The sequence below is a fragment of the Hippoglossus hippoglossus genome, chromosome 18 (genome assembly GCF_009819705.1).
Source record: "Hippoglossus hippoglossus isolate fHipHip1 chromosome 18, fHipHip1.pri, whole genome shotgun sequence".
Classification (NCBI taxonomy): Eukaryota; Metazoa; Chordata; class Actinopteri; order Pleuronectiformes; family Pleuronectidae; genus Hippoglossus; species Hippoglossus hippoglossus.
In genome coordinates this window covers 8290398-8305361 of record NC_047168.1, presented here as the reverse complement: position 1 = coordinate 8305361, position 14964 = coordinate 8290398, and the positions used below count along the sequence as shown (strand labels likewise).

The 14964-nt window shown below is 43.5% G+C and overlaps 1 protein-coding gene across 4 annotated transcripts in view; it reads right to left on the bottom strand.

Annotated features, from left to right (window-relative positions):
* Positions 1 to 14964, bottom strand: part of kcnip4 (Kv channel interacting protein 4) — a 140514-nt gene extending 125550 nt beyond the window's left edge. Inside the window, exons 1-3 of one of the 4 annotated variants that reach the window (XM_034568695.1) lie at positions 14755 to 14934; positions 3700 to 3870; positions 2790 to 2944 (exon numbers count right to left, since the gene is read on the bottom strand). In XM_034568695.1, coding sequence (XP_034424586.1) covers positions 2790 to 2928 — 139 coding nt within the window. In that variant the 5' untranslated portion in view covers positions 2929 to 2944; positions 3700 to 3870; positions 14755 to 14934. Of the gene's footprint in view, positions 1 to 2789; positions 2945 to 3699; positions 3871 to 14754 lie in introns of all 4 variants that reach the window. The other 3 variants (XM_034568694.1, XM_034568693.1, XM_034568699.1) reach the window with 3 other exon arrangements.

The window sequence follows — 14964 nt, the reverse complement described above, 5'->3', positions numbered from 1 at the left end:
TGTAGCTTGCTGCCCTCTGCTGGTGGTAAAAATGAGGTGCAGTGGAGGTGTCAAATATAAAAGCGTCACAATTCCTGGTGAGTAAATTTAAAAACAGCGTCACGACTGCAAATCTATGCATCAAACTGCAAAACATTAGTAGGGAATAAATAACAAAACTCAATTTACTCATCAGATGAATTAAACAGTTGTATGACAGTATGATTTACAGGTAAAATCTCCCATATTGAGTAAAAAGTCCACTTTCCCCTCTGTAATCGAACGTTAATAAACTTGTTTCGTACAAATGTAATCTCCAACTACTTTATATCATCAATCTCCTCCTTGGGTAAAACAACTGACCCATTTGCATGCGTCACAGAGACAGCAGGGATATGTAAAACACTCTCAGAGCAGCCGTCTGTCCCGGGGACACAACACAAGAGCTTGTGTATTTCGAGAAACACCTGCTCTAGTGAGCCCGCTCATTTTCTGGAGGCTGCTCCAATATCCGGAGGGCGCTTACTGCCACCTGGCAGGTTTATGGTGTGATTATCTGCACACTGGGAGGTTATTCTGGGCGACGCCAGGGAATTAAGATTATTAGTTTGGGACGCTCCCCAAAGAAAAAGAGGCACCTAACTCAACTTGTGTAAAATTATCATTACCCTGTGCACTCAAATCCACATGTTTCTTAATGTATGTATTAAAAAGAGACATAAAATGTTAAAAACTGAAGTTTTGGCCTAATTAGTGCTCTTTATCCCTGTGTTCCTGTTTCACCTATCTTGATTTAAAGTGGTATGAAAATGCAGGAAAAAGAGGCTTCAAATTGAAATGATCTGTTGAATCATCAATATTGTGCATTACCTTGTGCACTTTCTTGACGTTTGTTGCAAATACAGACATTACACAAAGAAAAACTCTCTGTTCCTGCAGCCACGCCCCGGGACAATGGAGCCGTAAAAAAAGGTAAGTCAGCCCACACAGACGCTCCATCTACTTCACAAGTGTCTGACACAATCACCTGGGTCCTGGTGCGGCTCCAGCTGCGGCCGCCAGCTTGCAGGTTATTAGTGGGACGGGTTCAAGTGACATCGGTGAAGGTGCACACGCAAACACAAGTAGAAAAAGGCCAATCGGAGGCCAAGTAAGAGAAATAACACTGATTGCGTAATGTAAAAGCAACATCTGCCCCAATGACACTGGTCTAATCAATACTCAATGAGAAAAGCTTTCTTTTCTTTAATGCTCACTTCTCTTATTCATGAAGAGACTGTATTTTGGAGTTGTTGTTTATTCCCCCTGCAGGAGAATCTTCACTGCAGACGTCATTTAGGAATCCCTACAGTGAAACTCATGACTGTTTAATAGCCTCCTAAATCATGACACAACACAAACCCTATTTGTCTGCACGGCTGACGGGCCACATCACTACCTGACATTTTACACAAAGCTACGGGTTCTACGGTTACAGGTTTAACTCACTCGTGGGGATTAAGGATGTGGAACCGATAAAGGGCAGCGATTACGGCTGATGCGGAAAGAAACGCAATCATCAAGACATCAAGATACAAGAAAAAGTGAAAAATAGAAAAGTGGAATTCATGTCACTAAACAAGAGAAGATAAATCCAGATTACGTCAACATCTCACCAAAAATCTGTTATAAAACTCGTACAAAGTTAAATGAGCATTCATATAAATTTATCAGGGTTCAATTCATGCTTGAATGTATTGAAATGTGATTTAACAGCATCTGCCCACTGTTTTCTCTCCCTACAATACTTTACCGTCTCCTTCAGTGGCTGAGACACTCGGCTGTAAATCCTTTTCTATTCCATAAGGCCATATGGCCGTTGTGAATATGTAACTCGAGAAGTAATCAATCCTGATCTGGGTTTAAAGTGGATTCATTTCCTCGAGCTGCAGACTGTGACTCACGTTCCGACGCATTCTGGTCATTTCTCACCGCAGTAAAATCATAAATTCTTGTTTTCCTTATCTGACGAGAGGCAGAATGATCGATACGTTAATGTGCTGTAACTCAGGGTGTGTGTGGGGGTCAAAGGTCAGGGTAAAAAGTGCAGTCAGCAAGAGGATTGTCCAATCTTACATATGTGAGATAAGTTTCATGAGACATTTGTTTGTGTACTGCACAAGTCCCATTCACACAGGTAAGGACTCTTCTATATCGCATTTCTACACGCAGCAGTTTTTCTATGACACACGATTTAAAAAGACACAACTTGGGGTTCGGGGTCTTACCCAAGGACGCTTCAGAAGGCAGAGTTGAGGAGCCGGGGATCGAACCGACCCTCTGGTAAGTGGGTGACCCTCCCTACCTCCTGAACCACTGCCACGCCCAGTGATGAATTAAGCTCCAAGTATGTGATAAACATTGACACAGCATTCGTGGTTTGCCCCCAGTAATTCACCCATGGCTAAAATTACCAAACAGGTATGTTGATAATTAATTATTTCTTCTGTTAACTGCTGATATTTGATGAGTATTTGCTTTACACCTCGGCTGTTACTGTAAATCTAAGATGATAGATTAGTTCTCAGCATGAAGCCACTAGTCCTTCAGTCTAAATGTCAAGGGACCCGACTTTTCATTATTTAAAACGACACCAGATCTAATCTCCATCCGAAACATTTCATCTTCTAATTTCACTTCATCAAGCAGCTACAGACCGGTTGACCAGGTATCCATCAACGAGAAGCACAATGCAAACTCGTGGAAGAAAATCGCCTTCGCCGTGCGTGGGCTCATATCTGCAGCCGCTCGTCCGTGTGGTTGGTTTGTACCTTTGGCGTTCGGGGAGGCCCAGGTGATGAGGCGCCGCACGAGGCAGCAGTTGAGCAGGACCTTCCTGGAGAAGCGGGGGTCTTTCCGGAAGTGCTGCAGGTCCTCCCTCCACTGGCTCCTCTTGGACGGTGAACACATGGCCGGGAGCTCACTACTGTGAAATACAGCGTGGGGTCACTAAATAAAGTCTGTGCACGGCCAAGCCTCGTCATTTAGGCTGTAAGACTGCAGGAGATGTAATTCTACATCGTAAACACAGACGTGATGATTATTATAAACCCCATTATTCAAATGATGACCCCCTCTGGTAAACATTCAAATACCCACCAGCCACTGCGGCGCCCAGAACAACGTGTCACAAGTTAATACACTTGAGGAGTTATGCTAATTTGGAATGTGGTTTTTGTGCCTCGAGTTATGCACGGCTATAATGAAATGCAAGACATTTCAACTTGCCCTTTTGGGACTGCTCGTCTAATGTGTCCCGAGCTGCTGTTTCGAGAACGATAGCGATGGAGAAAACTTAATACTCCACAAAAAGCAAAGCAGCCTGAAATTATCCTTCTGCTTCCAACCAGCCTCACACTAATGGATTTTTTAATTAAAAGCAGCAAACGTTCCTGATTGTGTCCAGATGATCGAGAACAAAAAGAGGATTCTATGACACTGGTAAATAAACCATGACAGACTGATACCCTGCAGGTCAGTGCTATAATTACAACCCCCCCCCCTCTGAAGGTCCCATTTCAAGAGCAAAAGTTTCAAACGTCACAAGATCACAAATCATTCAGCTGCTCTGACTGGAGAGTTTTTAAAAAAAATCACAATTTCTCATCCTTCCATGCGCACGGATACAGTTCCAGCTAACTGCTACAAATCGCCCCCCCCCCCCCCGGACCATCATCTTACCTTGAAGACTAAAACACGACGTGCACGCTCCCTCTCCGCTCCCTCAGTCTGCCAGTGATCCTCAGGTTTCACACAAGCACTTTCCCCTTTTCCTGAGCTGATCAACAGAGTGTGAAAGGGGGTGGGAAGAAGAGGAGGAAGAGGAGGAGGTGGAAGAGAGCGAGGACCGCTCTGTGAGAGAGAGAGAGAGAGAGTGGAGGAGTGAGAGAGGGAGGGGATTGCTGGGGGACAAGCAGGCGTTTTACTTTCAAGATAAAGGACCGTACGTATGTTTTATTCAAATATGACAGGAGGAGGAGGGCAGAGTCAAAGATGCTGGTGGCTGTGTGTTGACAGTGAGGCCCTTTGATCGTCCTTCATCAGCCTCTTTAGACCAATGACGTCCGTCCGTCCGTCCGTCCGTCCGTCCTCACACACACACACACACACACACACACACACACACACACACACACACACACACACACACACACACACACACACACACACACACACACACACACACACACACACACACACACACACACACACACACACACACACACACACACACACACACACAACTCCTTCCAACAGATCGCTGTCAGACACCTCTGTAAGACGAGAGCTGGATATCAAACAAAAACGACCTGTCGAGTACTGAAACAGGTCAAACTGGAGCGTGCGTCTCTTAAGATCAACTTAATGTCAAATCATCACTCTTCATGAACCACGCATCATCGCAGATCTGAATGAAATTTGCTGCAGATTTTGTCACATAAACAGATATGGGCTTTGGGGGGGAAACCAAATTTGACTGGTCTTACTGGGAGGGGTCACAGAGAAAAGTTTCTAATATCATTTAAAAGGTTTAAACAAAAAAAAACAAAATAAAAACACATTATGAGTCATTGTAAAAGTTAAATTGCAATAAAATATATAACTTTCACCAAAGTTAGTTTATCCAGATAGATTGGTTTTGATAAACACTTATCTGAAGTGTCATCACATAGAAAACTCCTTACAATTATGTCGTTGAACAGCAGTTAGTCATCAGTGCACGGCCACTGCTGTTTAAGTAGATTTAAATAAAATATTTTGCCAAGTCTAGAATATTTTTTGGTCTTCAAAAGATGAGGGATATGGTTTTGAGGGTGAAAATGCCCTCCAGCTGAACCCGCCCTCTGATCCGTGTGTGCACTGAATGTTTACACTGATAATTAACAAGACACTTATTCATGTCAGATACTTAACAGATAGATAAAGTTATTTCAGACAGAATTGATGAGGCACATGAGACTTAAACTGGAAGACATTTGTAGACATACATCCCTCCCCCCCCCCCAGTCCTTTAAAAACTACTGAGACGTGTGGTGTAAGATGATGCACACCATACCACAGCCATTACCACATACACTTTACTGCCCTGGATTTATTACTGGACTGTTAACATCTTCCAGGATATGTCGGTCGTCAGCTCTGCTCCCAGCAATCTTCTTATTTATATGACATCGTGCAGCCCAGTAATGTGTCATGAATTTATGTACATCATATGCAAATGATTTGTCCCGGGTCATCAGCCAAATGGGCTTCGGCTTGCATTTAAATGCACATACCATTAATTACAGCACGGTGATGGATGGCTACGCTTGAGGGGCGACAGCACTTCTAAAGTCTAATGACTTCCCCCGGGATGAGCAAGGCATATTCTGTCCCCGAGAAGACAAAGGGGAGCTGGGACAGTGACAGGAGTAGAGCCGTCCTTTGATTTTTTTTCTTCTGCGTGCCGAGATGCACGGCTGATGGAGGCGGGTGAACAGATCGGTCGCAGTGTTACGGGATGATATGCTTTCTGTGGTGACACTTGTTAGGTCCCGAGGTATGTCCACATCCCGAGGGAGAGGGCTTGAAGACAGCGTCCCCGACATATTGAATTATTTATCATTCAAGAAGCTGTTGCTGCTTGTTATATTCATGTCAAGTCAACTCTAAGACCAGGTACCAGCTGACTTTTGAGTCAGGAGCAGGTTTAGGGGGAATCAAGACAAGTCAGTACTTAAAAGCAAAACTTCACCAGCACACAATCTAACCACTAAATACACAAACGTGTGTCCACATGTGGAATGTATTTCTCAAGAAACATTCAACTTATCAGTTTCACACTCGGCATTTGTCTTGTTAAAGGAAATGCAGAGTGGGATTTAGTGCGATTTGGAAACACAATAGATTCCTAACATTTGAATAAACAGGCAACCAGCGCTCTGTCAGCGGGGGCGGGGCAGCGTGTCTTCAGTCTGTGGACGGAGTTGAACGTGTGTCTTCTTCCGTGTCCCCAGATAAACTACAGCAACTATCAAAAATCACGGAGGATGAAAGTCAAGTTTTATAACCTGTCTGCACCGTCGGCCGTTTATAAAACTCTGCACACAGCGTCCAGCACACAAACAATAAAAAGTGACAGTATATTGAAGAACTGTTTGAGGAGGAATAAATCGGAGGTAGCTCCACGACATTTACACAGACAGAGCACGCAGTCCGTTCCAGAAAGTCTGGTTTACACTGGACACTGCACTAGTATAAATAACATGCTTATAGAAATGTGCTCAAAAAAAGAATCGTTTTTTGCCATTAACAGTTTGCATTATCTCAACTCAGTTTGCCCGACAGTGTAGTGAATGGAAAATAATGACAATCTGCAGAGCAAAAGCTTGGTAATGATGAGGAGTGAGATCAAATTCCTCACGACTACTACCCCGATGTCTGACCACGGACATAGGAAAACATGTAAATGAGAAACTCAATATCCTGAATTCAGCAGCATCAAAACACAGCTCTGAAACGAGAAGTATGCTTCTGTCTTTCAGTCTCTTTAATGACAAACTAAAAACGTACCGTGTACCTCTATGTATGACATGTTTCATCTACAGTAATACCCTAATTGTGTTGAAGTAAAAAATGCGCAAGCTGCAAAATAGAGTCAGCCTCCATGATGCCTTTCCCTCTCTTACTGAAGCTGGCTTATCAATAAAAGGCAAGAAAATGGCTATAATATATTTCATATATAGGCAGCAGCTAAGAAAGCAATTTAATAAAACCAGAGCATCGTCTATACACAAATAAATGGCAACGATACATGTGCAGACAATAGCTAATGCACACAAGCAGCCTCACTAGTAACTGATACCACCAAGCATTCACCAACTGAAGGAAGAAAAGACACACACAACAGGATCGTTAAACACAAGCAGCAAAACGCTTTGCCTGTTTCAAAGCAAAGACGTGATAACAACGCGTCTCAGCGAGCTTTGGAGATTTCTGGCTGGAGTTGTTGTGGTTCGGGGGGGCCGTCAGCAGCACACACGGGAACGTTCACTCCGAGAAGCGTTTAATACATCATCAGCAAACGGCACAGAGACGATTGTATTCCTCTGAGGCGACGACGCATCTGCTGGCAGACGAGGCCGCTTGGAAAGCAGCAGCAACACCGAGATAACAAATGCAAATAAAAGCAGGCACAGTATTGACGGCTAAATATAGACATTAAGTTGATTTGAGGGCACCTATGCTATTAATTGTTTCTCCATTAAAAGACGTCCATTTGCTGAAATGCAGTTTGAAATCATTGAACTAGCGTCAGTTCATGGGTTGATAAAGTCATTGCTGTGGTTTGGACGGCTGCTGTGCATGAATACAAATAATGCTGCAGAAAACAACTTCCTATTGCATTTCATCATGCACAACGATCTCCTGCTTTCCACGCCATCGTTCCTGACCCCGGCTGCGGTCAGAAACCCTGTGGCTCAGTGTTAGCGGGTCAGTAACAGCAAGGGCCTGCCAGAAGACACACTGAGCAGGGTGCATCTAGACTGTCTATATGCTCCATGTCTCTCTCTCACACACACACACACACACACACACACACACACACACACACACACACACACACACACACACACACACACACACACACACACACACACACACACACACACACACACACACACACACACACACACACACACACACACACACACACACACACACAGCTGGTAAAATTAGCAGAGTGCATGAGGGGAAATGACCCTGTGGATTAAATACTGCACTGCAGTATTTACAGATAGACGGAGGGATGTCGGCTCATCGTGGTGAAGCACTGCACGTATCGCACGTCAAGTTTTAGTTCTCAGTTTTGAAACACGAGATTTCCATAATGGCGTTCATTGCGGATACGGCGGTTGTTCACGTATTTATTTCAGATGAACTGAAATCGATACAACTCGCCTCTTGACCCGCCTCCAAGTAATGCGAGAGGAGGGAGATGACCGTGGCCATGAGAAACCCAAGATCAGATCAGAGTCAGATTTACAAGAAGAAGGAAAAAAGAGGTCTAACTTCTTTATAGAGGAGAAGCTTCTTTCCAAGGATGGTTCAGGAGCGCTAAAGCCCCAGAATGCAACTGGTTTGTTGGAATTACGAGCACCAATAGCCCCAGGTGGTAAGTCGAATGGAAAGGTCACACCAGATAATACAAAAATGGCCAACCTTACAATTTTGCTGATGCAGTTACATGTCAATCACAGCACTTGTTCATTATCATGCTTTAATTATGCACCAGTATTAATTATTGCGTGAATACGTGTTCAGCACTTTCTTAAAAACGGGTAATCGACGGAGCTCCTGAGAGACGGCGACTCAGCGTAATGAAAATGAATCGTGCGGACAGTCCGTCAGTTCGCATTTTTCCCGGCCTCCCTCACACTCGATCCCTCTTGCTCTTGTTAAATGGGCTGTGGCGTTAAGGCCAATGTAGCATCCAGACTCAAAGAAAAAAAAAAAAGTATGACAACTTAACCAAAATCTGATCCAACACACATGTGGGGCCCGTCACCATTTGCCTGAACCTCCGTGGGTGTGTGCCGTGTGTCCGAGTCGATGTGTCGGAATGGCCACATCCATTATTCAGCTGCAGCTCCTGCCACCTGAAGATAACGGCCGCTCGCTTATCGGTCAGCGTGTGCAGAGACACTGGTGACTAAACAGACACCTGGAGGGATTTGGAGGCGTCTGAGGATGCGTGTAGTGGCAGCAGCCAAGCATACACAAGTACACAGCCCCATCAGCAGCCTTATGGTGTAAGGTCCCTTTTCTTTTTGCCATACTCTCGTTTTCAGCTCATCTGACAAAAGGTAAGCGCAGAACTAATGAAGACTAAAGATCAGGAAAGTTTTCTGCCATCTATTCGATACTTGTGCAACAGGCTATCAATCGATTCATCTATTAAGGCTGGGCAATAAAACACAATCAATAATTATCACAATGTCATTTTCAATAATAGCAATAGAGCAAAGGAGTCTTACATTTATTGTGATAATTATCGACTGATTTTTTGCCCAACCCTCCTATCTATCTTAAGAAAATATTTTGAAAAGAATATAAAAAAAAATACTAAACATAGTGTCCATTATAATATATAAGCCATGTATTTTGTTTATTTTATGTCAAATCAATTTTAAAGCACAATTTCTCACATTTTTAAATACATTAATATCACTTCCAACAATTACTCTGTACAACCACTAGGTGTCAGCATTGCACAGTGCACAGCTGCCACAACCGCCACACAGTTGACAGATTCTTTCCACGATCCATTCTTGTGTCGAATGTTTGCTGACATCGTAGAACAATCTTCAGATAATTATTTAATCCACTGCAAATAAGCCCATTAACAGTCATTGGTATTAGATGCAAACCAATACTATCGGTCCCGTCTATTTTCAGGCGGAGCCAAATGAACACGACGGACTCAGGCTGGCATTTGGCTCATATCCGTGTGCTCTGCGTGTCATCATCTCCCGTTGGGACTGGACATGTTTAGTATTGTTGTGGAGTCTATATAAAGTGCTGGCAGCACCATATAGGACATGGACTTTTTTGGAGGGAGTAAAGTCCCAGAATAGCCTCATGAGCCCACCCAGTGGGACTCGGAGGAAGACAGGCGGACCCTCCAGTTGGGCGCTCGTGCCCGGCCTGCCTCCACATATGGCCCGTGTGATGTCACTCTGACACCATTTCATCTCGGAGTCCTTGGAAAGACTCATCCTCACTCGACATACGGACGATTCCTCGACGCCGCTTCATCGTCGGTTTTGTTTTGTTTGTTTTTTTACAAGGCAGCCCACAGCAGAGAGTAAAGAGAGATGTGATGAAGTTCACAAGCCGAAAATGAGCTCAAAAGCACATTTGTGTTTGTGCCTATTTGTCGAATGAGACAGGCACAGCGAATAAATACCAATGATTACTACAGTAATTAGTGCAGGTAGGACAGAGACAAAGACTGCAATCAATCCCATGAGCCGTTTCCCCTTCCTTTTCTTCTTCTACTGTTTAACGCCGCCTCAACTTCAAGGTCAGAAGGTCCAGACAGAATTTCAGGTAACCGTCCTGAGCACCAAAGCACCTTTCACACCTGGTATTTTGGTTCCGACGAAACCGAATGGAACCGTCCACACCAAACAAGGTAGCTGTCGAAGTCCTAGAGAAAGAGAAAACCTACGGGACCACGTCCATCCATCCATCTCTGGTTTGGATTATGCAGAGTCACGAGGGGCTGGCGCACATCCCAGAGTGCACTGGAAAACAGGCAGGTTACACCTCTAACAGGTCGGCAGCCTGTCACAGGACATCAGTTGCTTTTTGTTTTCATAAATCTATAGATTTATTGGTACAATGATACAGACGGTCCACAGTGAGAAAGTAGATTAGCCAACATAGAAACTCTCACACCTGCCAAGTGACAAGAGATAAGATAAAAACAGTTCAGGAGCTTTGTGAACTGTGACAAAAGGAAGCATGTCCGACGAAACCGAAGTTTATTTCTAGGAAACGAGGTTTACCCTCAGCGTGACCTCGGCACAAACAGAGAAAGGGACAGGTTTGCAGGCCGTGGCCAAACGTTCCCACCCAGTTGGCATCGGCGGGGTTTGGCGCCCGATGCAAGGAAGTCAAACGGAGTGAATCTGTGGCACAAACAAGCCTGTGGATGTAAAACATGAAGAAGGACGGCCCACTTCTTTTAGCCTCCAGCCATCATCCACAAGCACCTTATGCTGCCACAGCGCCGCGCCCCTCCTCTCACAATCGCTCGCCCTCTATTTATCCATCGCTCTCTTACTCCCTCTCTCTCTCACTCATTCCTCTGTATCCTCACTTTACTCTCTTTTCATTTCCACATCTCCTTCCCGAGTCTTCTCTGGCCCGACTCCACAAGGCAGATGGTCCATGAGAGAATATGCCCCACCCCCCACACCCAGTCCCCCGAAAGGAAAAACAAACACTCAGTCCAAAGCAAACAAAGTCTGTCAGGGGATGAGGGGGCAAGTTCACTGTGCAGTTAGTCCTGGTTTGTCCAGAGGGCAGCTTTTTATCGACAGGTAGACGGGAAGCACACAGGTTGTTTAAAGAAGAGGAGACATTTCTTCTTCTTCTTAAGGACTTCATTAACTTCATTTCAGTTTGCTGCCGATTCCATCTGAGGAGCCAGATCTGACTGTTTAACAAGTCCAATTGTCCAACGGTTAATCTGTTATAAAGGGAAATTAAAGCTGGAGAAAAAGATCCCAATTAAAGGGATTCTTGTTGATTTCTTGACTGTGAAATGCAACGATGAGTCTGAAACTTTGTTTGTGTAATAAGTTATTTAACTGTTATGAGTATATGAGTTATGAGTATTTCTACAGTAAAGTAAAAAGTAGTTTCTGAGGTGAAAATTCTTTGTTTTTTTTCTTTGAGCTGCTTTCTGTTGTGACAGATTTGGAGCAGTGATAGCTGATCTCAGGACCCATGGAGGAAACACACGTCACATACGAGTCTTGATGCTGTAAAAGCTCAAAACTGATATTTAAAAAACAGACTAAATACACTGGGGTTGTTACTTAACAGATTTAAAACCTGTACTTAGATAATGCACATGAAAATAACAACCTCGGGTTTTCCAGACAACTAATAAATTCTATAAAGTAATAACATTTTCAAAACTAAAAGAAATGATTCCCAAAATAAGTTATGTCACAAAGTGTTGCCCTTATCAATAATCTAAAAACTGCAGTAACTATCGAATCCTCTACAATCCACGCTGAGATATTAATGACTCAGTGGAAACATTAATAAAAGCTGCAGATGGATTTGTTGCACTGTGTTGCATCAAAGCCAAAGTGCATAACTCACTGTCTCAAACATTAAAATCCTGACTCAGCACTGACGTCCTCATTATTGATCATTTCGGGAACGTCCGTTTGTTCTCAGGGTCATTTGTTAGGTTGTGCATATGTGAGCCTGACCTTCTAGAGATTTAACCCTCCACATCCACTCATTAATCACTTTATTAGGAACACCACACTTTGCTCTCGAAGCAGCCTCAGTCGTCTGTGGTATGGAATCAACGTGGAAAACTTTCCTTTGAGTTTTTGATCCATTTTGACATGATTTCATCACGTTCCCCACATCATTACAGCCCCAGCAGCCTTGACTGAATAAATTATCATCCTTGCACCTCTTCATCAGACCAGGCTTTGTTCTTTTCAGTCATCAACTATCACGTTGTGGTGAGCCAGTGTCCACTGCAGCCTCAGATTTCTGTTCTTGGTTGACATCCTCTGTTAAATCTCTCTTAAAGACACATTGTTAACTGTGATTTCTCCTTGTAATGATCTTATAGGCTATTTTAATCTTGGCATAACATTTTATTTCTATTTATATCCAGTTTGTATTATTTTCTCATGTGTTACAATACAGATGTATTTTTGTATCTGGGCCCTAATGCTGTGTGATCTTTAAATAGCTTTTAATTGTTTCCTTTGGCTTGCCTTCCATTTTGAATTTCTAACTTGTGACTTGCTACGTAAAAAAAGATTTATTATTGGTGGTCTTTGTAGTTCATCCACCTCTCCGCTACAGAGATTATGTTTTCATCTGCGTTGGCACAGTAGTAAAAAGTAGTTATCCAAGTTATCGTAGCCTATCTATCACCTCCGACCAGTCTGCTCATCCTTCTGTGACCTCTCTAATCAAACAAAGCACTTCTGTAGACACACTCGCACTCAGTGGACATTTGAATTAATCTTTGGCATCATTCGGAGTAAACTGTTGTGCATTAAAAGCCCAAGAGATCAGCACTTTCAGAAATTCTCACAGTAACAAAAATCGTGCCAGGGTCAAAGCCACTGAGCTCACATTTTTTTCTCCGATTCTGATATGAACATATATTAAAGCTCCTGACCAATGACATGTATGCACAGCACTGCTGCCACATGATTCTCTGACTGGATAACTGCAGCTGTAATCAGGTGCACACACAAGGTCAATATCTTCTTTGTGAATCTATGAAGTGTGCCTTTAAGTCCAAAACGTGGAGCTGGCCGTGGTGCTGAAAATCTGCTCAGTCAGAATAACAAACCTCACGGGGCTGTTTTTCAAAACGTCCTCCATCTGAATCTCAGGGACGAGGTAGTAAAGGAGGAAAATGTCTCTGGGAGCCTCTGGCAGGCACCGACAGAAGTTACGAGCCAAGAGAGCGTCAAGCTCAAGGTACTGATCCAAAGAATCGCTCCATCAAGGAAGCAGCTCTTGGGAGGATCCACCCACGGCTGGGTGAATGTAGCATTTTTGCGGGCGATCGTTATTATTTATAAGATTATTTCCCCCAAGGATGGACCAGGATGTGGTAGCCCCCTGGTGGCAAAGTGGTGGGGGGGCTTTAGAGACTGAGAAAAAAAAGCATACGAGGTAAAAAAGAAAACAGTTGTGACAGGATTTTTTTCTCTCTACAAGGAAATGGACACAGGGCAATGCAAGTTAGAGCATTATGGGACATTTGTCAATGTCCCATAATGCATCTGTGTTTAGGGTCAATTATCCAGATGTTTTGATAAACATAGACCTCATGGTACAGAACTGGACTGATCACTATAACCTATATCTACAAAACAGATTGGTAATATATCAGACATAGCAGAGGAATGCATCCTGCTGAACTGGAACCAGCAAAGACCCCCAATATGTGATCATTCTTTATGCAAATGGTTAAAAATGAGGAATCAAAATAAAACATTTCCTGAAGGAGTATTAAGTTGTTATCTCCACAGTTTACATCAGTTTAAAATCTTGAAGGTATGACTCGTCTGCTAAATTAAAAGTCAATTAGTTGTGAGCAAATGAACGTTAACCTGAGCCAGGACTGACGAGCAGTTAATCGCTCCTCTGGCAGAGAGGAAGTGAGCAGCCTGAGGGAGAAACTGTGGACTATAAGTGAGAGATCATTACTGTGGATGCTGGCCAAGTTGTGTGGAGGTGGGGAACTCAGGAGAGGATTCGTACGACTGAATCCATAAAACTCGTTTTTCTTTTACTGATGCACATTTCCACGTGGAGGCTGCAGCTGCAGACAAACATGAAAAGGACGAACTTCACTGCCACAGAGATCGTTACACCTTATCTTCATAATAAAAGTTTCATGCCCTGTTGGTAAAAAAATCATTGTGCAATAACGACAGGAAAAAGGAAACCACTGCTGTTCAGCTTCATTTCTGACAAACTGACTAAAAAGCCAAAACCATGTTTTCCTTTCAGAAGAAGGCAAAAGTCAGGACATGACTCTTCAGTTACACAAACATGCAAAGCTCCACGTTGAACATGAAAACAAAAATAATGCCAAACTCCATTAAAAAAAATACCAATTTAATGTTGCCTTGTAACAAACAGTCACTAAAGAGACCACGTGTCTGCTGTAAATGGATTTTGACAAGGAAAATAAGCAGTAAGGATCATGGTCTGTCACTCATCCAATTTGAACTTTTTAAACTTTTTAATTAAATTGTTGTTGCATCAATTACAAGCCGAATTAACGAGCGGTGCCATGACAACGCTCACTTTAAAGTAAAACTAGACCACGTGTGTATTTAGCGAGGCAACATTCAATTGGCAGTTTTACTCACGGAGTTTTACGCACGTTTTTATTTCTCCAATGCAATAAATCAGGTAAATTAGCGGCGGACGCAACAAACCATGCGACCACCGTCCTACCAGGTGAGAGCCCAGCCGCGTCCACCCGGGCAGAGACGGTCTCCACTCTCCGATCAGACATGGCTTCCTCCGGAGATTCACTTTCCCGCTGGACGGAGACACTTTGCAGGCGGATGCGACTTGTTGTGGATCCTGCGACTCCCAAGTTCCTCAGAGAGAGAGAGTGTGTGAGAGAGAGAGAGAGACGCAGCAGCGAGGGAGGGAGGGAGG